Source organism: Carcharhinus amblyrhynchos, chromosome 11 (assembly GCF_965287045.1).
Source record: "Carcharhinus amblyrhynchos chromosome 11, sCarAmb.v2.hapA, whole genome shotgun sequence".
In the NCBI taxonomy this organism is placed as follows: Eukaryota; Metazoa; Chordata; class Chondrichthyes; order Carcharhiniformes; family Carcharhinidae; genus Carcharhinus; species Carcharhinus amblyrhynchos.
The window spans coordinates 93694572-93721573 of NC_137334.1; the positions used below are offsets into that span (position 1 = coordinate 93694572).

The 27002-nt window shown below is 49.2% G+C and overlaps 1 protein-coding gene across 1 annotated transcript in view; it reads left to right on the plus strand.

Moving 5' to 3' along the window:
• Window positions 1-512: 512 nt before the first annotated feature.
• Window positions 513-27002, plus strand: part of LOC145350353 (sterol 26-hydroxylase, mitochondrial-like) — a 30237-nt gene continuing 3747 nt past the window's right edge. Inside the window, exons 1-7 of the mRNA XM_080199592.1 lie at window positions 513-768; window positions 4206-4384; window positions 9831-10030; window positions 13538-13735; window positions 18161-18324; window positions 22966-23132; window positions 26483-26561. Coding sequence (XP_080055718.1) covers window positions 520-768; window positions 4206-4384; window positions 9831-10030; window positions 13538-13735; window positions 18161-18324; window positions 22966-23132; window positions 26483-26561 — 1236 coding nt within the window. The 5' untranslated portion in view covers window positions 513-519. The remainder of the gene's footprint in view (window positions 769-4205; window positions 4385-9830; window positions 10031-13537; window positions 13736-18160; window positions 18325-22965; window positions 23133-26482; window positions 26562-27002) is intronic.

The following is a 27002-nucleotide window of genomic DNA, read 5'->3' on the forward strand; positions in this document are numbered from 1 at the left end:
TCCCTCAGCAGTGACCCACTGACAGTGCAGCACTCCCTCAGCACTGACCCTCTGACAGTGCGGCACTCCCTCAGTACTGACCCTCTGACAGTGCGGCACTCCCTCAGCACTGACCCTCTGACAGTGCGGCACTCCCTCAGTACTGACCCTCTGACAGTGCGGCACTCCCTCAGTACTGACCCTCTGACAGTGCGGCACTCCCTCAGTATAATGTCGATCTGGACAATGGTCTGAACTTCTCAAATGTCCTTGAACTGAAATCTTCCTGATTCTGCTTTGGGAATGTCGTGCTCTGAGCCGCAGGTGATCCAATGAAGAAAGCGTGATCAATATTCTGCTGGATTGTGGGAGGAAGCTGCAACAGCGAAGTGTAGGATTGCTTATCTTTCATCACCTTATTCTAAAGGACTGTAGTGAACCTATGGACTCTAGGACCCAGGAGCAAACTCAATCTGGATCAGTATATATTTGTGTCACGTGAAGGTGTTTGATGATTATGTTATTTGCTCGGGAGCTGCAATGTTTTCCACGATGAGGTCTCCGCTCATGAGGTGGTTCCCACTGGGGAAGGGTTGTGCTGCTGGAAAAGGAGGTCACCTTGTAATCTCTAACCACTCTGCCATCAGATACTCCTCCAACATCCCTGTATCTTCAGAGAACACAGTCCTGACATCCAGACCCGTCCACCAGATCCCGGAACGCAGCACCTGGGGCACCATTTACTGGCTTTTCCTCAAAGGATATTTCCACAAATTGCATCTACTCCAGGTAAAGCGGCAAAGGAATTTATCTGGGGAAGGTGAACGGGGATTGGGATCACCTGTAGCAGGTGAATGGGGGTCAGGGACTCACCTGGCGAAGGTGAAGGGGATCAGAGACTCACCTGAAGCAGGTGAAGGGGATCAGAGACTCACCTGGGGCAGGTGAAGGGGATCAGAGACTCACCTGGGGCGGGTGAACGGGGATCAGAGACTCACCTGGGGCTGGTGAACGGGGATCAGGGACTCACCTGGGGCTGGTGAACGGGGATCACAGACTCACCTGGGACGGGTGAACGGGGATCACAGACTCACCTGGGGCAGGTGAAAGGGGATCAGAGACTCACCTGGGGCGGGTGAACGGGGATCAGAGACTCACCTGGGGCGGGTGAATGGGAATCAGAGACTCACCTGGGGCACGTGAACGGGGATCAGAGACTCACCTGGGGCAGGTGAACGAGGATCAGAGATTCACCTGGGGCTGGTGAACGGGGATCAGGAACTCACCTGGGGCAGGTGAACGGGGATCAGAGACTCACCTGGGGCAGGTGAAAGGGGATCAGAGATTCACCTGGGGCGGGTGAACGGGGATCAGAGACTCACCTGGGGCAGGTGAACGGGGATCAGAGACTCACCTGGGGCAGGTGAACGAGGATCAGAGATTCACCTGGGGCGGGTGAACGGGGATCAGAGACTCACCTGGGGCAGGTGAACGGGGATCAGAGACTCACCTGGGGCGGGTGAACGGGGATCAGAGACTCACCTGGGGCGGGTGAACGGGGATCAGAGACTCACCTGGGGCAGGTGAACGGGGATCAGAGACTCACCTGGGGCAGGTGAAAGTGGATCAGAGACTCACCTGGGGCGGGTGAACGGGGATCAGAGACTCACCTGGGGCAGGTGAACGGGGATCAGAGACTCACCTGGGGCAGGTGAAAGGGGATCAGAGATTCACCTGGGGCGGGTAAACGGGGATCAGAGACTCACCTGGGGCAGGTGAACGGGGATCAGAGACTCACCTGGGGCAGGTGAAAGTGGATCAGAGACTCACCTGGGGCGGGTGAACGGGGATCAGAGACTCACCTGGGGCAGGTGAAAGGGGATCAGAGACTCACCTGGGGCGGGTGAACGGGGATCAGAGACTCACCTGGGGCGGGTGAACGGGGATCAGAGACTCACCTGGGGCGGGTGAACGGGGATCAGAGACTCACCTGGGGCAGGTGAAAGAGGATATATTTCCACAAATTGCATCTACTCCAGGTAAAGCGGCAAAGGAATTTATCTGGGGAAGGTGAACGGGGATTGGGATCACCTGTAGCAGGTGAATGTGGGTCAGGGACTCACCTGGCGAAGGTGAAGGGGATCAGAGACTCACCTGGAGCAGGTGAAGGGGATCAGAGACTCACCTGGGGCAGGTGAAGGGGATCAGAGACTCACCTGGGGCGGGTGAACGGGGATCAGAGACTCACCTGGGGCTGGTGAACGGGGATCAGAGACTCACCTGGGGTTGGTGAACGGGGATCAGAGACTCACCTGGGGCAGGTGAAAGTGGATCAGAGACTCACCTGGGGCGGGTGAACGGGGATCAGAGACTCACCTGGGGCGGGTGAATGTGGATCAGAGACTCACCTGGGGCGGGTGAACGGGGATCAGACACTCACCTGGGGCTGGTGAAAGGGGATCAGAGACTCACCTGGGGCAGGTGAAAGGGGATCAGAGACTCACCTGGGGCGGGTGAACGGGGATCAGAGACTCACCTGGGGCTGGTGAAAGGGGATCAGAGACTCACCTGGGGTTGGTGAACGGGGATCAGAGACTCACCTGGGGCGGGTGAAAGGGGATCAGAGACTCACCTGGGGTGGGTGAACGGGGATCGGAGACTCACCTGGGGCTGGTGAAAGGGGATCAGAGACTCACCTGGGGTGGGTGAACGGGAATCAGAGACTCACCTAAGGCAGGTGAACGGGGATCAGAGACTCACCTGGGGCGGGTGAACGGGGATCAGAGACTCACCTGGGGCTGGTGAACGGGGATCAGAGACTCACCTGGGGCGGGTGAACGGGGATCAGAGACTCACCTGGGGCGGGTGAACGGGGATCAGAGACTCACCTGGGGCAGTTGAAAGGGGATCAGAGACTCACCTGGGGCGGGTGAACGGGGATCAGAGTCTCACCTGGGGCAGGTGAACGGGGATCAGAGACTCACCTGGGGCAGGTGAACGAGGATCAGAGATTCACCTGGGGCTGGTGAACGGGGATCAGGAACTCACCTGGGGCGGGTGAACGGGGATCAGAGACTCACCTGGGGCAGGTGAACGGGGATCAGAGACTCACCTGGGGCTGGTGAAAGGGGATCAGAGACTCACCTGGGGTTGGTGAACGGGGATCAGAGACTCACCTGGGGCGGGTGAAAGGGGATCAGAGACTCACCTGGGGCGGGTGAACGGGGATCGGAGACTCACCTGGGGCTGGTGAAAGGGGATCAGAGACTCACCTGGGGTGGGTGAACGGGAATCAGAGACTCACCTAAGGCAGGTGAACGGGGATCAGAGACTCACCTGGGGCGGGTGAACGGGGATCAGAGACTCACCTGGGGCTGGTGAACGGGGATCAGAGACTCACCTGGGGCGGGTGAACGGGGATCAGAGACTCACCTGGGGCGGGTGAACGGGGATCAGAGACTCACCTGGGGCAGTTGAAAGGGGATCAGAGACTCACCTGGGGCGGGTGAACGGGGATCAGAGTCTCACCTGGGGCAGGTGAACGGGGATCAGAGACTCACCTGGGGCAGGTGAACGAGGATCAGAGATTCACCTGGGGCTGGTGAACGGGGATCAGGAACTCACCTGGGGCGGGTGAACGGGGATCACAGACTCACCTGGGGCAGGTGAAAGGGGATCAGAGACTCACCTGGTGCGGGTGAACGGGGATCTGAGACTCACCTGGGGCGGGTGAACGGGGATCAGAGACTCACCTGGGGCTGGTGAACGGGGATCAGAGACTCACCTGGGGCGGGTGAACGGGGATCAGAGACTCACCTGGGGCGGGTGAACGGGGATCAGAGACTCACCTGGGGCTGGTGAATGGGGATCAGGGACTGACCTGGGGCTGGTGAACGGGGATCAGAGACTCACCTGGGGCAGGTGAACGGGGATCAGAGACTCACCTGGGGCTGGTGAACGGGGATCAGAGACTCACCTGGGGCTGGTGAACGGGGATCAAAGACTCACCTGGGGCAGGTGAATAGGGATCAGGGCTCACCTGGGGCAGGTGAACGGGGATCAGGGCTCACCTGGAGCAGGTGAACGGGGATCAGAGATTCCAGTTAAGAATGCTCGGTTCCCAGAGCTAACTGGGTAATTTAGTAATAATGCGAGATGAAGTTGAGATAATTGTGAGGGGCCAGTGATTGTGTTTGGATAGTGATTGCCAAAATTTCTTTTCTTAGATAATGGAGCACAATCAGTTTGGGCCATTATGGAGAACAGGGCCGTTTGTGCAAGTAGCAGACAGCAAATTAATCGAGCAGGTTTCCCGTCAGGAAGGAAAGTACCCATTGCGGACATCTCCGAACATCTGGGTAGAACACCGTATAATTCGCGGATTGGCGAATGGACTCATTACTGCGTAAGTCAACAGGAACCTTATGGTGTGGATATCAGCTGGAGCAGCTTTGGACACGGCTGAGAAACTGGGCATGGTTTTCGATTGTTACCCCTGGGGGCTTTGAGAGCTTAGTTTTTGTGTAAAGATAACCCTGTGTGTAGTAGTTTACAGTGGAAACTTTGGATGGTATTAACTCTGCACATCCAGAACTAATAAACCTCATATCACATAGAAACTACACTGATCTCACACAGACACACACACAGACACACACACAGACACACATGCACACGCACATACACACAGACACACACACGCACACACACACAGACACACACACAGACGCACACGCACACATAGACACATACACAGACAGACACACACAGACAGACAGACACACACACACACAGATACACACACCCACATATACACAGACACGCACACGTACAGACACACACACAGACACACACATGCACACACACACAGACAGATACACACTCAGACACACACACACCCACAAGCACACAGACACACACTCACACATACCTACGTACACACACACACATCAACACAGACACACATACCTCCATACACACAGCCCCACATTCACAGACACACACCAACACCCACATACACACAGATATACACACACATCTACATACACACAAACACACACATCCATATACACCCAAATATATACACCCACACATAAATACACACATATCCACATACATACAGATATATACACACACATACATACATACAAACACCAACATACACACAGATACACACATCCACATACACACAAATATATATACACACATACATGCATACACACAGATACACACATGCAGTCCATATACTCACAGAAACACACACAAACAGATATATACACACATGCACACAGACAGGTACGCAAAGACAGCACAGGCAGACAGTTGCAGGCACACATTGATAGGGACAAACACAATGGTACCCACACTATGCTAAGCACTTACCGAGCTGGATTTTACTCGCCTTTGGGTTTATGGAGGAGTTGGGAGTGGGTGGGGGTCTGTTGGGGAGAGATTTTGCCTGTAAATGGTGAGGGAAGGTGGGCCGTGTCATTTTGCCAGCAATGGCAAAAGTCGACACCTCATCAACTAGGCGGCCAATAGAAGGCCTCTCCTTGTCACCGCTAGCATTTTCGCAGTGTCAGGTTGGCCTTTTGCATTTTTAAGACGCGGGTTGATGGGTTTTTGATAAGAGAGGGGATTAAGGGTTATGGGGAGAGGGCGGGAATGTGGAACTGAGCAGCGACAGATCAGCCATGATCTTATTGAATGGCGGGGCAGGCTTGAAGGGCTAGATGGCCTACTCCTGCTCCTATTTCTTATGTTCTTATGTTCTTATGAGTCACTGCCAGGTAGCCCCTAGCAACCTCCTTAACAGCTCTGGAGACTGTGTATGGGTGTCTTTTTCAGGCAATCTTGTCAGACCTGGCTGACTGGCTCTGACACCCCGAGGCCTCACTTATCTGATTGGCAGGGCAGCATCCGCCTAAGTGCAACCACTCCCAATGGTGCCACTGAGCTGCCGTCTGATGGGCTGGTAGTCTGGAGGGGGGCAGGTGGCTGTCCAGGAAGGACCAGCATCTCCGATGCCAACAATTGGTGGTCTGGACCCCTGTACATTGTGGCCTTAGGGTCCTGCAAATGGCTGGGATGGAATTGCCCTGAGATTCTGGCCCTCCACTGGGATGATGAGAATAGTATTCTAGGGTGGACAGAGAGAATTTCTGCGCATCAATATCCTTGAGAGAAAGCTGAAGTAAGACAATAAGGAAAGATTTATATGAGTGAGGGGGTGAGAGAAGGACATGGTGAGGTAGATAAATGTACATGAACCAGGAGCAGGAGTAAGGTAATTCAACCCTCAAAACTGCTCCAGAATTCAATAAGATCACGGCTTATCTGATTGTTATCTCAGCCCCACATCCCTGCCGAACCCGCCCCCGATAACCTTTCACCCCTCATTGTTTAAGAATCTATCTCTCTCAGCCTTGGGAACATTTGAAGCCTTAAGGATCTTTTGAGGGAGAGAGTCCCAAAGTCTCACAACCCTTGATTAGAATTGTTTTCCTCTTTTCTGGGTAACCAGCCCCTCCCTCCCCCCTCCCCCCCAACCCCTATTTTTAAACAGTGACCCCGAGATCTAGATTCTCCCGCAAGAGGAAACATCCTCCCCACATCCACCCTGTCCATACCCCCAGAACCATTGGAAGATTTTAATTCTCACACAGAAGCAGAACACCTCACGCAACAAAGGCCATTAATTTCTGGAACCTTCTTGTGGTAGATTTTGGAGTTTATGTTAAAACTGGAAATGGAATGGGCCATTCTGGAATTAGTGATGGATAATGGATTGAATTCATGAACAATCTGAGGCAAGTTATGAATAGTGAGCAGAGTATCAGTAAATTTGACTCTGGGTTCGAGGGAGAGAATTGATTGCAGGGAACTGGGCTGATGTATTAATGATCATATCCACAAACAAACGGTAGGATTTTTTCACAGAACTCTTTGGTGCAAACCCCAAAAGCAGTGAACACCCCAAAAAACAAAAGGCCCATTTGGGTTGTTAGGAAGCCATGATCAACAAGTGAGGTAAAAGGCAGTGGCAAGTTGAAGCTTAGTTTAGTTTATTTATTTATTAAAGAACAGTACAGGAACCACCAAACCTGTGCCAATCATGTTGTCCTACTAGACCAGCTGCCTGTATCCCTTTATACATTAACACCGCAATGAAGTTACTATGAAAATCCCCTGTTCGCCACACTCCACCGCCTGTTTGGGTACACTGAGGGAGAATTTAGCGCGGCCAATCCTCCTAATGAGCACATCTTTCAGACTGTGGGAGGAAACTGGAGCACCCGGTGGAAACCCACGCAGACATCCATTTTAGAGTAATTCTTTCTATATAGAGTATTGCTGAAAAAGAGGCATGTCAAAGTTTTTCATCTTGCACTCATCAGGACAATTCACAAGATTACTGGAAAAACAACAATTATACAGTATGAAAAGAAAGTGTTGATTGGCTGGCAAGTAGACTCTGATTGGTAGATGTGTTGCCATAGAGAATGCATCAGGTGACAAGCTTTGTTTTATATGTAAACCAAGCAGCTTGCTCCTGATTGGTCAAGGCATTATTACCCTGAGGAATGAGTCAGCGAATGGCTGTCACTTATTTTGTTTGGTGAAAGAGGCGCAGTGTGTGTCTATCATCCCAAACTATTCTGACTAATGGACAGGACAGGTGTCCAAACTGTCTACAACTGCCTTGAAAATCTTTCTTTGTACCCCCTCCAGTCTCTGTAATCGTTTTACAATAGGGAGAGCGAGGAACAGTGCAGAGCAAACGCTGAGTGTGATCTACTCAAGGTTCTGTCGCATAACCTGCTTTCCTGGTCAATTCTATTGCCCTGGAAATGAACGCCAGTTTTTGGTTTACCTATTTTTTAATAACCTTAACAACCTGTGTCCTTGCTACAGAGGGAGAGCAGCAAAGGTTTACCAGGCTGATTCCTGGGATGAATGATTCCTGTCATATGAGGAGAGACTGAGTTGGTTAGGATTATATTCGCTGGAGTTTAGAAGAGTGAGAGGGGATCTCATAGAAACTTATAAAATTCTAACAGGGTTAGACAGGGTAGATTCAGAAAGAATGTTCCCGATTGTGGGGGGAGCCCAGAACCAGGGGTCATAGTTTGAGGAAAAGGGGTGAACCTTTTAGAACTGAGATGAAGAGAAATTTCCTCACACAGAGGGTGGGGAATGCATTGGGACCAAAACATTGTCTGATTTCAAGAAGAAATTAGATATAGCTCTTGGGGCTAAAGGGATCAAGGGATGGAGGGGCAAGGGGGGATCAGGATACTGAATTTGATGAGCCGCCATGATCAAGATGAATGGCGGAGCAGGCTCAGAAGGCCGAATGGCCTCCTCCTGCTTCTAGTTTCTATGTGTTGCTGCTTTTAGTGATTTGTGGATCTTTTACCCCTGATCAGTTTTGCTCCTCTGCCCTGTTTAAACTTCAACATTTTTTTCCAATTTTATTTTCAAGTGGAAATTCATTCAGGGCACACAGCTCGTTTGTTAACAATTACATAGACATGAATAAAGAATACAAATATAATTGAAAATGAATTAAAATAATCAGTCACTGCTCCCCACCCTGAGTGAATACTCCTCCGTCTGGGTGAAGAAAATTCTCCTCACCTCAATTCTAAAAGGTTTACCCCTTATCCTCAAACTCTGACCCCTGGTTCTGGACTCCCCCACCATCGGGAACATTCTTTCTGAATCTATCCTGTCTAACCCTGTTAGAATTTTATAAGTTTCTATCAGATCCCCTCTCACTCTTCAAATTCTTTATAAAGGTTCTTACAGAGAAGGACACAGATGAGATTTTGAAGTTTACTTATTAGTCACAAGCAGGCTTGCATTAACACTGCAATGCAGGTACTGTGAAAATCCCCGAGCGGCCACACTCTGGTGCCTGTTCGGGTACGCTGACGGAGAATTTAGCACGGCCAATGCACCTAACCAGACTGTGGGAGGAAACCAGACCACCCGGAGGAGATATGGGGAGAATGTGCAAACTCCACACAGACACTGACCCAAGCCAGGAATTGAAGCCGGGAGCCCGGTGCTGGAGGGAGCAGTGCTAACCACTGTGCCGCCCAAGTTCAGGAAGTGATTTATCCTGACTCTGAGTGCTTGTGGCCTTTTCCCTGAGTGTAATCAGTAATTATACTGTGACACGGGGCAATTCTCATTGTTCATGTGACGCAGTCTGCTTCTGCCGTCATTCCCCAAGTATTCCCCAAGTGTTTATCCCAGACCAATGCCGGCATATCCACGTCATTCTCCAAGAACAGACTTACATAAGAACATAACATAAGAACATAAGAAATAGGAGCAGGAGTAGGCCATCTAGCCCTTCGAGCCTGCCCCGCCATTCAATAAGATCATAGCTGATCTGTTGTGGCTCAGTTCCACTTTCCCGCCCTCTCCCCATAACCCTTAATCCCCTCTCTTATCAAGAACCCATCAACCCGCTTCTTAAAAATATTTAGCGAGGCAGCCTCCACCACTTCAACGGGCAGAGAATTCCAGAGATTCACCACCCTTTGAGTGAAGAAGTTCCTCCTCAACTCCGTTCTAAACCGCCTCCCCTTTATCTTGAGGCTGTGCCCCCTAGTCCTACTGTCTTTTTTGAGCGGGAAGAGTCTCTCCACCTCTATCCTATCCATCCCATTCAACTTCATCAAGACACAACTGCTTATCCAATCCAATGAATGAATAAAAAAAACTAATCTCTGTATCCTTAACAAATCTGCTCCAAGTTTGACTGTACCAAACACCCTGCGGCCACATTGCTCATGTTAAGGTTGAGCTGATCGAGCAGTTCTGTTTCCGTTCCTCAGGGAGGGAGAGGAATGGCACAGAATCCGCACCCTGCTGAACAAAAAGATGCTGAGACCACAAGATGCCGCGTTGTACCAGGGCGTCATCAACCAGGTAGCCTCGGACTTCATTGACCGAATCCGGTGGCTGCGCTCAGCAAAGGGATCTGGGCTCATCGTCCACAACATCACCAAGGAGCTGCGCCAGTATACCTTCGAAGGTGAGGGCAATTCACAGCTGGGGGCCGGGGGTGGGGGGTGGTGGGGGGGGGGGGGGGGGGGGTGGGGGGGCGCAGGGGCGGGGAGGTGGTGGGATGATGGGGTGATGGAGGAGTTGGTAGTGTGAGGGGGGGATAGGGGGAAAATGAGGGGAGGGGAATGGGGTGGCAGGGATTAGGGTCGCGTGGGAGATGGGGTGGGATTGGGAGCTGGGGGGAAGGGATGTGGGGAGGGGTGAAGGGAGGGATGAGGGAAGGGCTGGGCGGAGGGGAGGAGGGGTGGGGAAGGGTGAGGGGAGGTATGAGAGGAGCGCTGGGTGGAGGAGTAGGGGGAAGGGATGAGGGGAGGGCTGGGGGCAGGAGTGGGGAGAGGGGTGGAGGGAGGAGGTGGGGGAAGGATGGGTGAGGAGTGAGGAGAGGGAATGGGAAGAGGTGGGAAGGGAGGGTGGGGGAAGTGGTGAGGGAAGGGGCGAGGGAAGGGTGGTGGGGGTGGGGGTGGGGGAGAGGTAGGGAAAGGAGTGGGGGGGGGAGGTGTGGGGGAGGGGGAAGGGAAGGGTCAGGGAGGGATGGGTGGAGGGGTGGGGGAAGGGGTAGGGGATGGGGGAGGAAAGGGGTGGGGGAAGGGGTGGGAAGGAGTGAGGGATGGTGGGGGGAAGGGTAGGGGATGGGGGAGAAAAGGGTGGGGAAGGGGAAAGGGAAGGGGTGTGGGAGGATGAGTGGAGAGGTGTGGGGGAGTGGTGGGTGGGGGGGAGGGGTGGGTGGAGGGGTGTGGGGGACGGGTGTGGGGGAGGGGTGTGGGGTAGGGGTGTGGGGGAGGGGTGGGGGGAGTGGTGGGTGGAGGAGGGGGTGGGTGGAGGGGTGGGGTCTGTGGAGGGGTGTGGGGGAGGGGTGGGTGGAGGGGTGGGGGGGAGGGGTGTGGGGGGAGGGTGGGTGGAGGGGTGTGGTGGAGGGTGGGGGGGACGAGTGGGGGGGACGGATGGGTGGAGGGGTGTGGGGGAGGGTGGGGGGGACGAGTGGGGGGGACGGATGGGTGGAGGGGTGTGGGGGAGGGTGGGGGGGACGAGTGGGGGGGACGGATGGGTGGAGGGGTGTGGGGGAGGGTGGGGGAAAGTTCCAATTGATAGATTTTTGTTGGGTTAATGCACCAGTAGGAAGTGAAGGTGCAGAAATTGAGTTGAATCTGAAAGAGAGGCTGAAGAACTGGAATCGTTTCTCAGTTCAGTCCTTGTTTGAAAAGGGTGCACGGATAAAACCGGCAACTACAGAGCTGTGTGTTTGGTTTCAGCGGGAGGGAGATTTCTGGAAAGTATAGTTTGGGACAAAATCGACCATCGCTTCGACAGTGTGGTATTGTTGAGGAAAAGCAGCTTGGATTCATTCAGCAAAATCACATTGAACTAACTGGCTGGAGTTTTTTGAGGAGGTTACAGGGAGGGTTAACAAGGGACAAGCAGGTGATGTGGTGTATATAGACTTTCAAAACACACTCGATACAACAGACTGTGAGCAAAGCTCTAGCCCACGGGATAAACGGGAATGTGGGCACTTGGATTGATTGACAGGAAGCAGAGGATGGTGATAAATAGTTGCTTTTCAGATCCAAGGAGGGTTTGAAGTGGAATTCCCCAAGGTTTGTGTTGGAACCCTTGGGTCGTCCTGATTTATATTAATGACCCAGACTGCGCTGCTCAGGGCATCATCTCAAATTCTGCAGATGATACAAAGATTGGACACGGGTGTCAACTGTGATAAGAACCCGTCCTGAACTGGGCAGACAAGCAGCAGATGCAGTTCAACACAGAGGAGTATGAGATGATTGGTTTCTGGCAGGAAGAATGAGGAGAGGCCGAATAGAATAGAGGAGAAACTCTAAAGGAGGAGCAGGAACAGGGGGTGTATACGTACATAAGACATTAAAGATAGAAAGACATGTTGAGAGAGCAGTTAATAAAGCTATTGTTTCTTTTATATCCCTTTTAAATTGGGGGAATGCCCCAATTAATAAAGCCTAAGGTATCCTCTGTTGTTAGTGTCCCCTTAGTTCAGGGACTGCAGGATAAGGAGGTCGTGTTGAACTTGTATGAGATACTAGTTAGGCATCATCTGGAGCACGGTGTCCAGTTCTGGCTGCCTTTGAGGAAGGATGTGAAGGGCTTGGAGATGGTACAGAAGAGATTCACAAGAATGATTCTGGGATAAAGAACTGTAGCTGTGAGGATAGTTTGGAAGGTTGGAGCTGTTTTCCTTGGAGAAAAGAAGGCTAAGTGGAGATTTAATTGAAGTATTCAAGATCCTGGAGGAATGGACAGGGAAAACAGTGAGAAACTGTTCCCACTCAAGAGAGCACCAAGAACTAAGGAGAACAGAATCGGAATAATGGATAGAAGGATGGGGGTGATATGAGGAAAGGTTTTTTCACCCAGAGGGAGGGTGGAGTCTGGAGCTTCCTGTGAGGATGGTGAAGGCAGCTTCAATCGAGGTGTTCAGGAGAGAATTGGATCACAATCTGAACAGAGAATGTGCACAGTAACCGGGATAAGGCAGGGGAGGGAAACTCGGTAACCGGGATAAGGCAGGGGAGGGAAACTTGGTAACGGGGATAAGGCAGGGGAGGGAGACTCAGTAACAGGGATAAGGCAGGGGAGGGAAACTCGGTAACCGGGATAAGGCAGGGGAGGGAGACTCGGTAACCGGGATAAGGCAGGGGAGGGAAACTCGGTAACCGGGATAAGGCAGGGGAGGGAAACTTGGTAACGGGGATAAGGCAGGGGAGGGAGACTCAGTAACAGGGATAAGGCAGGGGAGGGAAACTCGGTAACCGGGATAAGGCAGGGGAGGGAGACTCAGTAACCGGGATAAGGCAGGGGAGGGAGACTCGGTAACGAGGATAAGGCAGGGGAGGGAGACTCGGTAACGGGGATAAGGCAGGGGAGGGAAACTCGGTAACCGGGATAAGGCAGGGGAGGGAGACTCGGTAACCGGGATAAGGCAGGGGAGGGAGACTCGGTAACCGGGATAAGGCAGGGGAGGGAGACTCAGTAACCGGGATAAGGCAGGGGAGGGAAACTCGGTAACAGGGATAAGGCAGGGGAGTGGGACTCAGTGGAATGTTGTTTCAGCAAGCCAGTACAGGCTCAATGGGCTGAATGGCCTCCTTCTGCACTGTAAAGGCTCTGTGATTCTGTGACTTAAGAATCTTAAAAAAAAGCCAGAGATGGGAAATAAGTCATCAAACACTTGAGAGGGAGTTACAGGGGGTGGAGTGTAAATTATCTGTTGCAAGCTCCCTCTCTTCCTCATCCCTCCTCAGCACACACAGTGGCCGGAATTTTACCGGCATGCCTGCCCTCTTTCGGGAATGCGCGAGGCTCGGAGAATTCTCCATTGGCCTGGGGCGGAATTGTACGGACCTCGGGTGGACGTGCCGGTAAAATTCCAGCCAGTGAGTCCCTGAAGCGTTTGCCTGTTATTTGCCTGATGGCTAACGGTGATGCCCCTCTTGTTGAACAGCGATTGCTGCCATCCTGTTCGAGGTTCGGCTGGGCTGTCTGCAGGAGAAGATTCCGGAGGAAACGCAGAAATTCATCAATTCTGCCACCATCATGTTCCATACTCTGGTTTACTGTGACCTTCTCCCCAAATGGACCCGGAACTGGCTGCCGTTTTGGAGGCAGCACTTGGCAGCCTGGGACAACATGTTCGAATTTGGTAAACAAGCCTCTCTGAATCTTAGCACCCTTCGCTGGGAAACACCGAGCGGAACGTTTGCCAGATCCAGAAGTGCCTCGATTTTGATTTATATCCTCGTTTCCACATCCCTCCATGCCTCACCTCTCCCTGTGCCTCCAGCCCCACAACCCTCTTGAGATCTCTGCACTCCTCTAACTCTGGCAGCCATGCCTTCACTTCCTGGGCCCTAACTCTGAGGTTCCTCTTCAAAACTCTCCACCTCTCTCTCCCCCTTTAAGATTCAAGATGGCACAAGAGTGAGGTGACTTCTTGCAAGCTGTTCCCAGCCTACCCTCTAATTCAACCTTTTAGTTTCATTCTATGCCTCTATAACTCTATTCTAACTCTTTTAAGCTCTCTAACAATGCTTTCATTCAATCTCTTACAGATTTGACACCGTCAGACTTTTGAGTGGACCTGCTTTGCACTAAGTTGATCTTTCTCTACACCCTAGCTATGACCGTAACACTACTTGCTGCACTGTCTCATTTCCTTCTCTATGAATGGTATGCTTAGTCTGTATAGCGCGCAAGAAACAATACTTTTCACTGTATGTCAATGCATGTGACAATAATAAATCAAACTGAATTAAAATCAAATCAGAAGGACAGTCCTTAAAATCTACAAGTTCGATCAAGCTCTGGGTCACCTGTCCAAATTATCTCAATCTGTTAGCTTGGGGCTGTTCTTTTGCTTCATTAAATGTGCTATATAAATGCAGGGTGTTATTGTTGTAGCTGAGGGCAGTTCTCTGCTGGGACTGGTTTTATTGGTCACCTCGGATCAAGCACCAGCTGGCGTTGGCCCCATGAATTAGAGAACATGATTGGCAGCCCCTGTTCCCCCACTGCTCTGGTGCTGACTGTCACTGCTCCTCCTGCTACCACTCTCCACATCAAAAGGCAAGGCGACAGGGCAGGGGGCAGTGGAAGGAATCTGCAGTAACGGAATGTCTTACTGATACCTTAACCCGAGAAGCCCCCCCCACCGGCCTCCCCCTTATTGTTCGGATCCTGGTTGTGAATATCGGCTGTCTGACTGTGAGAGGCATCACAAACAAAACTAAAAATCTCAGCAGGTCTGACAGCGTTTGTGGAGAGGGAATAGAGCCAACGTTTCGAATCTGGATAACTCTTCATCAGAGCTAAGAGCAAAGAGAATCAGCAGAGATTTATACCATTGGGGAGCAGGGCTGTAATAGATCAAAGGGGATGTAAATGAGGATGAAGAAGGCTGAGAAAGGTGCAAAACATGTCCATTCAGTGAGCGGAATGTGAGAATGGCAGAACAGAGGCACAGAGGGCTAAGGGAATGTGGCAGTTGTTCTGAAGAAGGGGGTGGGCACTCTTACCTCCAACAATGGTCACCTGGACTCAAAACGTCAGCTCTCTTCTCTCTCCACAGATGCTGCCAGACCTGCTGAGATTTTCCAGCATTTTCTGTTATGGTTTCAGATTCCAGCACCCGCAGTCATTTACTTTAAACAAACAAAACCAACCCTGACCCTGCTTGACATCCTCTCAGTCTGTCCTGGTGGGGGTGAAGATTAGAGAGATTGGGACATCCAATATGAGAAGCAGATATCAGGGGCAGGGTACAGGAGACTGTTGAAATGATAGACGACATCAGAAGAATCGAAGTGGGAAGAGACAAGGGGAGAGAAAAATAGAGGTGAGGTAGGAGTAGTCAGTTCAATGGGGTGGAAACAGTCTAAAACAAAACTCAATACCCAATCACACCTTCATTCTGCAGGTTTATTAATGTCTTTCTGTATTTGGTGGCAGTGTGTATTAACTAAAGTTTAAAGTTTATTTATTATTGTTACAAGCAAGCTTACATTAACGTTGCAATGAAGTTACTGTGAAAATCCCTTAGTTGCACCTGTTCGACTACACTGAGGGAGAATTTAGCTCAACCAATGCACATCTTTCGGACGGTGGGAGGAAACTGGAGCACCCGGAGGAAACCCACACAGACACGGGGAGAACATGCAAACTCCATACAGACAGTGACCCAAGCCAAGTCACTGGTTTAACAGGCCTCTCGTTCCCTGTTGTCTCTTTCTCTCCTTTATTGATTAGCAGTGTTACATTTGCTAACCTCCAACCTGATGGGACCATTTCAGAATCTAGGGAATTTTGGAAAATCATAGCTGGCACATCCATGATCATTGGAGCTATTTCTTTCAGAGCCGGCAGGGGCGGGGTGGGGGGGGAGGCAGTGGTGGGGTAGGCCATCCTTTACTGGGGATTTATCAGAATTTACTCCCTTGAGTTTCACTAGTAAGTCTTGTCTGCTGATATTAATTACTGGAATATCCTTGCTTTTATTTGCCGCTAGGTTACCCACTATTTCTGGAATGTGGTGGGTGGCTTAAGACAGGAACAAGATATTGTTCCATATCTCTGCCATTTCTTCATTACCCATGATAATTTCTTCTGCCTCTGTTCTAAGGAATCAGCACTACTTTAGCTACTCTCCTCCTTTCATGTATATAATATATATGTGTAGAAGCTCTTATGGTCTGTTTTTATATTCCTGGCACTCATATTCTGTCCCTTATCCGTTTCAAAAATAGTTCCACTCCTGAGATTTACCACATTCTTTGCAACATTACATCTCTCTATTTTTAATCTAATACCATCCTGAAACCCCGGGGTCAGTTGAGTCTTTCTTGCTGAGCTTTCATTTTCACTGAAATGGATTTTTCTTGAAAGTTTGGAATGTGAAACTTTAAATATTTCCCACTATTTATTTACCTCCAAACCTTTTTGTTTCTTTACCCAGTTAACACCAGTTCTCCTCTTACACCTCAGTTTAAGATTCTTGTTTATGATTACCATAGAGCGTAAGAAATAAGAACAGGAGGAGGCCATTCAGCCCTTTGAGCCTTCTCCAACATTTAAGAAGTTCATGGCTGATCTAACACTCGCTAAGTCCATTTTCCTGTTTCATCTCCGTAACCCTAATTCCCCAACTGATTATAAACCAATCGATCTCGGCCTTGAGAATGTTCAAGGACTCCACCTCCACAGCTTCCTACGGGAAAGAATTCCAAAGACTCACCACTCTCCGAGAGAAGAAATTCTTCCTCAAATTCGTCTTAAATGAGTCCCTCCTGTTATTCTGCGACTCTGTCCTCTGGTCCCACACTCTCCTCTGAGTGGAAACATCCTTCTGACAATTACCCAGCCTGACCTGTTAACAATCTTCTATGTCTCAATCATTCCACCTCTCATTCTTCTCAACTCCAAGGGGGACAGACCCAACCTGTTTAATCTTTTCCCATAGAGCAGACCCTCCATAACCGGGATCATCCTGTAAACACCCTCTGTACTGCCTCCAATATATCTTTTCTTAAGGGACCAAAACTGTATCTAGTATTCTAAATTTCCCTTCACCTAAAGCCTCCTTCCTCCCTGTTTGTTTAAACCCACTTCCCTACCCTGCCCATATTTATTGCTGCAATTTTGTGTTTATACGTTATCTCCCTTCTTGTCCCCTCTGGATATCCCATTTCGCTGCCCTGTACTTACTGCCTTGTTCTTTCCTTGTAACTTTCCAAATCTCCCCTCACATGAACCCTCCTCTGTACTATTTATATTAAACCATCTCCACATCCCATGTTAGACAAGTCACTCCCAAGGATGCTGGTCCGATTGGAAGTTGTTTCCACTGGCGGGTGAAACCAGAACTAGGGGTCATGGACTCAAAATAAGGAGGAGCAGATTTAGGACTGAGTTGAGGAGGAACTTTTTCACACAAAGGGTTGTGAATCTGTGTAATTCCCTGCCCAGTTGAGGCTACCTCATTAAATGTTTTTAAGAGAAGGATAGATAAATTTTTGAACAGTAAAGGAATTAAGGGTTATGGTGAGTGGGTGGGTAAGTGGAGCTGAGTCCACAAAAAGATCAGCCATGATCTTATTGAATGGCGGGGCAGGCTCGAGGGGCCAGATGGCCGACTCCTGCTCCTAGTTCTTATGTTCTTATATTTAGTAGCACCTTTGATCCTTTCTCACAAACACATCCGTAATCATGTCTTAAGATTTAGATGAGGAGGAATTTCTTCTCTCAAAGGGGAGTGAATCAGTGGAATTCTTTATCACAAAGAGCTGTAGAGGCTGAGTTGTTAAGTACGTTGAAAGCTGAGATAGATTTTTAATCAGTGAGGGAATCGAGGGTTATAGGGATAAGGTGGGAAAGCGGAGTTGAGGATTACCACATCATATCAGTCATAATCTCATCGAAGGGTAGAGCAAGCTCGATAGGCCGAATGATCTATTTCTGCCCCTACATCTGATGTGTTTACGTCTGTGACTCAACGTGTGTGGTTGAAATGAACTTTGCAACATATACCAGGTGTTGACTATTCTGATCATCTCTTCCCCTGTTCTCTCGGTAGCTATAAAAGCAGTGGATAAGAAGGTGGCCCAGATTAATGAGCTTCTGGACGCAGGGCAGTCGGTGGAGGGGCAATATCTGACCTACCTACTGGCCAGTGGAAAGATGAGCCAGTCAGAGATTTACAGCAGCATCACCGAGCTCTTACTGGGTGGAGTCGATACGGTCAGTGCACAACACACAAGCTGATGTTTATCTTTCCGATTGGTCTTGGGAATGGCCTCTCATACAAGGGGGCTGGAGTGTGTAAGTAGGGAAGTGGGACATTGGTGAGACTACACCTGGGAGTGCTGTGTACAGTTTTGATCTCCTTAGAAGCATTCAAAGCAGTTCAGAGAAGGTTCGGCAGGCTGATTCCTGTGATGAAGGTGTTGGCTATCTGAGGAAAGGTTAGAGGTTGGGTCTGTGTCCCATTGGGATGAGAATTCTAGGGGGGGTTTAACAGGGTGCATGCTGGGAGGATGTTTTCTCCTGAGGACAAATTGAGAACTAAAGGGCCTCAGTTTCAAAGTAAAGGGTTTCCCACTTAACACTGAGATGAGGAGGAATTTAGTCTCCCAGAAGATCATTTGTGTTTGGAATTCTCTTCCCAGACAGCAGCAGAGCCGGGGTGATTGACTATACATGTGGCTGGTTGAGAGAGGCTTTTGATTGACCAGGAAGTTAAGGGTTAAGGGGACAGGAGAGAAAGTGCAGCTGAAGCCACAATCAGATTAGCCACGATCTTAATGAAAGGTGGAGCAGGCTCGATGGGCCAAATGGACTCCTCCTGCTTCTATTACTTATCATCTTCTGATTTTATGGATCAGTGTGTGGGAATGGGGTGAGGTGAGGGACAGAGCGAAGCAATTCCACAACCAGTGGATCAGATCTAAGCTCTGCAGTCCTTCCACATCCACTTGTGAATGGTGGCGGACAATTAAACAACTCACTGGAGGAGGAAGAGGCTCCACAAATATCCCCATCCTCAATAATGGAGGAGCCCAGCACATCAGTGCGAAAGATAAGGCTGAATTATTCGCAGCAATCTTCAGCCAGAAGTGCTGAGTGGATGATCCATCTCAACCTCCTCCAGCGGTCCCCAGCATCTCAGATGCCAGTCTCCTGCCAATTCAATTCACTCCCCGTGATATCAAGAAATGGTGGGAGGCACTGGATGCTGCAAAGACTCTGCAATACAAAAGGCTGACAATATTCTAGCAATAATATTAAAAACTTGTGCTGCAGAACTTGCTGCTCCCCTAGCCAAGCTCTTCCAGTACAGTTACAACACTGGCATCTACCCAATAATGTGGCAAACTGTCCAGGTATGTCTTGTACACAAGATACAGGACAAATCCAACCTGGCCAGTTACCACCCAATCAGTCTCCTCTCCAGGGCTGGCAATCTAAGTACAAGCACAACAAACACTCTGTGTTTTGCTAACTGATTTTGAAGAGGGATTTAAATCATAAGAGAATATTCTGGAATTGGAACTCATAGAGATAGGTGAGCAGTTAAGAATTGTATCTTGTTGTATTCAAGTATTATTCAATAGTTAAAAGTTAAGCTAATTCATTTATTACAAACTGTGTTATAAATAAACTGGGCACCCTGGCAGTGCTGGGACCCAGGATGACACTGTCAGGGTGCCAATGCTCAGGGCACACCACCACCCACCGCCTGATCCTTTGGGGGTGCCCCAATTGCCTCCATTCACTCCAGTGGGGTCTAGTCACTAGCTCGCCGAGGTGGGGGAGAGATGCTGGTGAACTAGGAGAATTCAGTTCTGAGCCTGCTAATCATATTCAAATAATATCAAAATGACCATAGAACATAGAACACTACAGCACAGAACAGGCCCTTCGGCCCACGATGTTGCGCCGACCAGCTTTTTAAAAAAAAACACTAACCCACTAATCTAAACCAATCCCATTTCGTCCATAAACCTATCCACAGATCTCTTAAACGCCCCCAAACTAGGCGCATTTACAACTGCAGCTGGCAGGGCATTCCAGTCCCTCACCACCCTCTGGGTAAAGAACCTACCCCTGACATCAGTCCTATAACTACCCCCCCTTAATTTAAAGCCGTGCCCCGTCGTGCTAGCTTTCTCTATCCTAGGAAAAAGGCTATCACTATCCACCCTGTCTAAACCTCTAATCATCTTATATGTTTCAATAAGATCCCCTCTTAGCCGCCTTCTTTCCAGCGAAAACAACCCCAAATCTCTCAGTCTCTCCTCATAGGATCTCCCCTCCATACCAGGCAACATCCTGGTAAACCTCCTCTGCACCCTCTCCAAAGCCTCTACATCCTTCCTGTAATGTGGGGACCAGAACTGCACACAATACTCCAAGTGCGGCCGCACCAGAGTTGTGTACAGTTGCATCATGACGCTAAATTCAATCCCCCTACCAATAAACGCCAAGACACCGTATGCCTTCTTAACAACCTTATCTACTTGATTCCCAACTTTCAGGGATCTATGTACACATACACCTAGATCCCTCTGCTCCTCCACACTATTCAAAGTCCTCCCGTTAGCCCTATACTCAACACATCTGTTATTCCTACCGAAATGAATTACCTCACACTTCTCCACATTAAACTCCATCCGCCACCTCTCGGCCCAGCTCTGCAACCTTTCTAAGTCACCCTGCAAACTATGACACCCTTCCTCACAATCTACCACACCTCCGACTTTGGTGTCATCAGCAAACTTACTAATCCACCCAACTATACCCTCATCCAGATCATTAATAAAAATTACAAACAGCAGTGGCCCCAAAACAGATCCCTGAGGCACACCACTCGTAACCGAACTCCATGACGAATATTTACCATCAACCACCACCCTCTGTCTCCTATCTGCTAGCCAATTCCTGATCCAATTACCTAGATCACCCCCAATCCCATACATCTGCATTTTCTGCAGAAGCCTACCATGGTGAACCTTATCAAACGCCTTACTAAAATCCATATACACCACGTCAACTGCCTTACCCCTATCCACCTCTTTGGTCACTTTCTCAAAGAACTCGATAAGGTTAGTAAGGCACGACCTACCCGCTACAAAACCATGCTGACTGTCTCTAATCAATTCATTACTCTCCAAATAACTATAAATCCTGTCTCTAATAATCCTTTCCAAAACCTTACCCACCACAGAAGTAAGAAGTAAGACTCACCGGTCTATAATTCCCAGGGAAGTCTCTGCTCCCCTTCTTAAACAATGGGACAACATTTGCTGTCCTCCAATCTTCCGGTACTATACCAGAGACCAACGACGACCTGAAGATCAGAGCCAGAGGCTCCGCAATCACCTCTCTTGCCTCCCAGAGAATCCTAGGGTAAATCCCATCTGGACCAGGGGACTTATCTATTTTCAAACCCTCTAGAATATCCAGCACATCCCCCGTATCAACTGCAATACTATCTATTTTACACTCCTGCACCCCAGTGTCCTCCTCAGCTACATTCATGTCCCCTTGCGTGAACACCGAAGAGAAATATTGGTTCAACGCCTCTCCAATCTCCTCCGGTTCCACACACAACTTCCATTTGAAGGGTCTGTGTATCACCTAGCCAATTTCCGGTGTGGGGCAGAGAGCACCAGAAATCCAGTGCTGGGAGACACAAGCAAGGCGCAAACCCCGTGAACCAGCTGCCATGGGATTCTTCTGACCCGCTGCATTAATAATAAGTGCAACGGGATGGGAGAATCGCAGCTACTGTGTTCAATTCTGAGCACCGCACTTTAGCAAAGGTGCAAAGGCATCGGATAGAGTGCAGGAAATGTCAGCAGAATGGTTCCTGGGAAGAGGGGCTTCAATTATAAAGACAGTTTGGAGGAATTGGGACTGAGAGAAGAGAAGGTTGAGAGGAAATTGGATCAAGATGTTCAAAATCATGAGGCATCTACGAAGTTGACAGAAAGAAACTGTTCCCATTGGCGAAAGGATCGAGAACCAGAGGTCACTGATTTCAAGTAGTTTTTAACTTTTTTTTAATCATTCCTGGAACATGGGTGTCGCTGGTTGGCCAGCATTTATTGCCCATCCCTAGTTGCCTTTGGAGGGCAGTTAAGAGTTACCCACATTGCTGTGGCTCTGGAGTCACATAGAGGCCAGACCGGGGTAAGGACAAAACAGTACAGCACAGGAACAGGCCCTTCATACCAACACAGATGCCTCTCTAATCGAACATTTTCGTGTCTCTGATGATAGATTTCCTTCCCTAAAGGACATTAGTGAATGAGATTTTTTTCCCTGACAATTGACAATGGTTTCATGGTCATCAGTAGATTCTTAATTCTAGATATTATTTATTAGATTCAAATCTCACCACATGCCGTGGTGGGATTCGAATGCAGATGCCTAGATCGTTAGCCGAGTGCCTGGATTAATAGTCTAGCGATATTATCACTAGACCATCACCTCAATGCAAAAGAAGCAAATGTGTTGTGACACTAATGTTTTTGCACGGTTCGTGGTCTGGAATCTGGTGTCTCAGAGTGTGGTGGAGGCAGTTTCAAATCAAGGCTTTCGAAAGGGAATTTGAGAATTAGTTTTGCGTGGCTATGGGGAGAAGGCGGGAGAGTGAGGACTGGGTGAGCGGCTCTTGCAGAGAGCTGGCACAGTCACAATGGGCCAAATGGCCTTCTTTCTGCTACAACCATTCTGTGGTCTTATAAAGGTGTTAATAAAATATAAGTTATAATGCAAATCAATTGCTCCTTGATTATTCATTCACTGTTGCCTCTTGGACCCTGCAATGTGCATTTGCTGCGATTGACTGAATCAAAGTGTTTTTTCACATTGCAGACTGCAAACACCTTGTCCTGGGCCCTGTACTCCCTGGCCAAAGACCTAGAACTTCAAGACTCTCTCCACGAGGAGATATGCAGCGTCAGCCCATCAGAGCAAATACCAACAGCCGACGATATCAGCAAAATGACCCTGCTGAAGGCAGTGGTCAAAGAGACACTGAGGTGAAAGAGAACTCTGCAAAGATGCTGTAATACAGTGAGGGACAGGGTTCATAAAGCAGCAAGAAGTATTAGAACATAGAACATAGCATGAGGACAGTAGGACTAGGGGGCACAGCCTCAAGATAAGGGGGGGGGTGCAGTTTAGAACGGAGTTGAGGAGGAACTTCTTCACTCAAAGGGTGGTGAATCTCTGGAATTCTCTGCCCGTTGAAGTGGTGGAGGCTGCCTCGCTAAATATATTTAAGACACGGGTAGATAGGTTTCTGATAGACAGGGGATTAAGGGTTATGGGGAGAAAGCGGGAAAGTGGAACTGAGCCACTTCAGATCAGCCATGATCTTATTGAATGGCGGGGCAGGCTCGAAGGGCTAGATGGCCTACTCCTGCTCCTATTTCTTATGTTCTTAGCACAAACAGGCCCTTCGGCCCACAAGTTGCGCCAATCATATCCCTACCTACCAGGCCTATCTATAACTCTCAATCCCATTAGGGGCAATCAGTTTGCTCAAAAATGGTCTGAAAAGGGGAGGAGAGAGGTGAAGAAGTTTAGGGAGGGAACTCCAGAACTAGATAGCTGAATGATGGGGGAAGGGGTTCACAGGGGGGCAGGAATTAAAAGGATGCAGAGAATTCAAAGGGGCAAAATGACAGAGTTCAGAAGTGATGAGAGACCATGGAGGGATTTAAATTCAAGGGTTTGTGTCCAGTCCAAAAATGTGTGGTTAGGTGGTTGGCCTTGATGAATTATCCCTTAGTGTCAGAAGGATTAGGACTATAAATATGAAGGGTTTACGGGCATGGGATCTTTGTGGGATCATTGTCGATGCAGACGTGATGGGCCGACTGGCCTCTGTCTGCATTGTAGATACCATGATTAGAACTTTAAAATCAAAACCTCTCTGGCTGAGGGTCAGCGAGTACAGGGAGTGAGGTGGGACTGGGACCTGGTTCCGGATTGGAGATGGACAGCAGGGTTTGGGCGAGCTCAAGTTTACAGAGGGTCAAAAAGGTGGCCAGTCAGGAGGTGGTAAATCCAGCAGCAACTGGCCTGAGGCAGGAGCACAGATGGGTGACATTATGGTGGTGATTCTATAGACTCTGGATGAGAGGCTGGTTTGCGTGATGGACTGGGCTACATTCATAACCTTTTGTAGTTCCTTGCAGTCTTGGGCAGAGCAGGAGCCATACCAAGCTGTGATACACCAGAAAGAATGCTTTCTATGGTGCATCTGTAAAAGTTGATGAGAGTCGTAACAGACATGCCAAATTTCCTTAGCCTCCTGGAAAAAGCAGAGGCGTTGTTGGGTTTTCTTAATATAGTGTCAGCATGGGGGGCCAGGACATGTTGTTGGTGATCTGGACACTTAAAAACTTGAAGCTCTCGACCCTTTCTACTTCATCCCCGAATCAGACAAATTCACTTAACGTGTAGGTAGTCTCAATGATGGCTTCTTCATCACATCCTTCCAGCTGCATTTGCCTTTCTAATTAATGTTATTTTTCGCACTACATTAGTATATGGAACTCATTTGGGTCTGTGATCCTGCCCTTTTCCCTGGTGCTGTCTTTCCATAAATGTTAACTTGTCACATTCCTTGATTTTCAACCCTCCTATCCTGATTTTTAAAATCTTCTTCCATGGGATGTGGGCATTGCTGCAAGGTTAGTATTTATTACCCATCCCTAATTGCTGCTTGAGAAGGTGGTGGTGAGCTGCCTTCTTGACCCACTGCAGGCTGTGAGGTGTAGATACACCCACAGTGCTGTTAGGGAGGGAGTTCCAGGATTTTGACCCAGCGACGGTGAAGAATGAAAGGTGATCCCATTGAAGTGGATTAAAGTGTTTACAGGACTTGACAGGATAGATACTGAGGGGCTGATATATTTCCAAGTCAGGACGGTGAATGGTTTGGAGGGAAACTTACAGATAGTGTTGTTCCCATGCATTTCTTCTACATGTCCTTCTCTGGATTTGGAAGATAGCGTTGAGGAAGCCTTGCTGAGTTTCTGCAGTACATCTTGTAGATGGTACACACTTTTCGTCAGTGGTGGAGGGAGTGAACGTTTGTGGATAAGGTGCCAATCAAATGGGCTGCTCTATCCAGGATGGATGTTGAGCTTCTTGAGTGTGGTTGAAGCTGCACCCATCCAGGCAAGTGGGGAGTATTCCATCACACTCCTGACTCATGCCTTGTAGATGGCAGACAGGCTTTGGGGAGTCAGGAAGTGAGTTACTCACTGCAGGATTCCCAGACTCTGACCTGCTCTGGTAGCCATAGTATTTATATTAAGTTTAAATTTATGTATTAGTGACAAAAGTAATTTATATTAACACTGCAATGAAGTGACTGTGAAAATCCCCTAGTTGCCACACTCTGGCACCTGTTCGGGTACACTGAGGGAGAATTTAGCAAGGCCAAGGCACCTAACAAACACATCTTTTACATAGGAGGAAACTGGAGCACCCGGAGGAAACCAGAAACAGGGCGAGTGTGCAGACTCCACACAGTGACCCAAGCCGGGAATCGACCCAGGTCCCTAGAGCTGTGAGGTCACAGTGCTAACCACTGTGCCACAATGCCGCTAGTCCAGTTCAGTTTCTGGTCAATGGCAACCCCCAGGATGTTGGTAATGGGGGATTCAGTGATGGTAATATCATTGAGATGATCAGAACATCTACTGGAGATGGTCATTTCCTGGCACTTCTGTGACATGAACGTTACTTGCAACTTGTTGGCCCAGCCTGCTTACATCCGGGTTTTGCTGCATTTGATCACGGACCGCTTCAGTATCCGAGGAGTTGTGAATGGTGCTGAATATGTGCAATTATTAGCGAACATCCCCACTTCTGACTTACGTTGGAAGCAGGGTCAATCATGAAACAGCTGGAAGGCTGGTGTAGGCAGAGGATGCCACTAAACTCCCTCTGATCATTGAAACCTGTATAGCTATCACTTTTCTGGTCACCTTTGTCCCCTTGGACTGCCCCCTGCTCCTCAATGCCATGGTAACATTGTAATAATCCTGCATACAGTCTTACCCTCAGTAAGCAAGTATCTCAAGCCTGTTTGATAGACCATTGTCCTCAGGACCTTGTCCACTGTCTCCTGGAGGTCCCTTCCTGATGGATGGTGTGACCTCAGAGAAAAAGATCCAGAAATTCCACCTCTTCCTGACGCAGTTACTAATTGTCTCTGACTTGCATTCCCACTCAGTGACAGTGGCGATGGGTGGAGAGAGCAGAGCAAGGGACAGGGGTGAAAGAGAAGGACAGGCAGGGGAGACAGAGTTGGGTGTGAGTGGGCTGTGAATAGGAATGGTCTGATTTCCTCCTGTGTTTAACCTGCCAGGATGTACCCAGTGGTTCACGGTAATTTTCGTACCTTGGAGACCGATATTGTGCTGGGCGGCTACTACGTGCCACGGGGGGTAAGTGAATCTTCCAAAAACCAACTGGAGCAAAACCAGAGTTCGACTTTATATATACACAACGTGGAGATGCCAGCATTGAATTGGGATGGGCACAGTAAGCAGTCTCACAACACCAGGTTAAAGTCCAAGAGATTTATTTGGAATCACGAGCACTGCTCCTTCATCCGGTGAGTCACAGTCACTCCAAAAGTTCATGATTCTAAATAAATCTATTGGACTTTAACCTGATGTTGTAAGACTTCTTACTTTGCTATATACACAGTCTGAGAGTGACACACGCTGGCTCAGCACTCACTGTGAGAGTAACAGAGCCCAGAGCTCCTACACAGTCACTGATTGCTCTCTCTCTGTGTCTGCCAACATAAACACCAGACACATCTGATGAGATGCACAGACTCGCTGCTGTATGTTATTCAACTTTTCAAACAGAGCGAGATT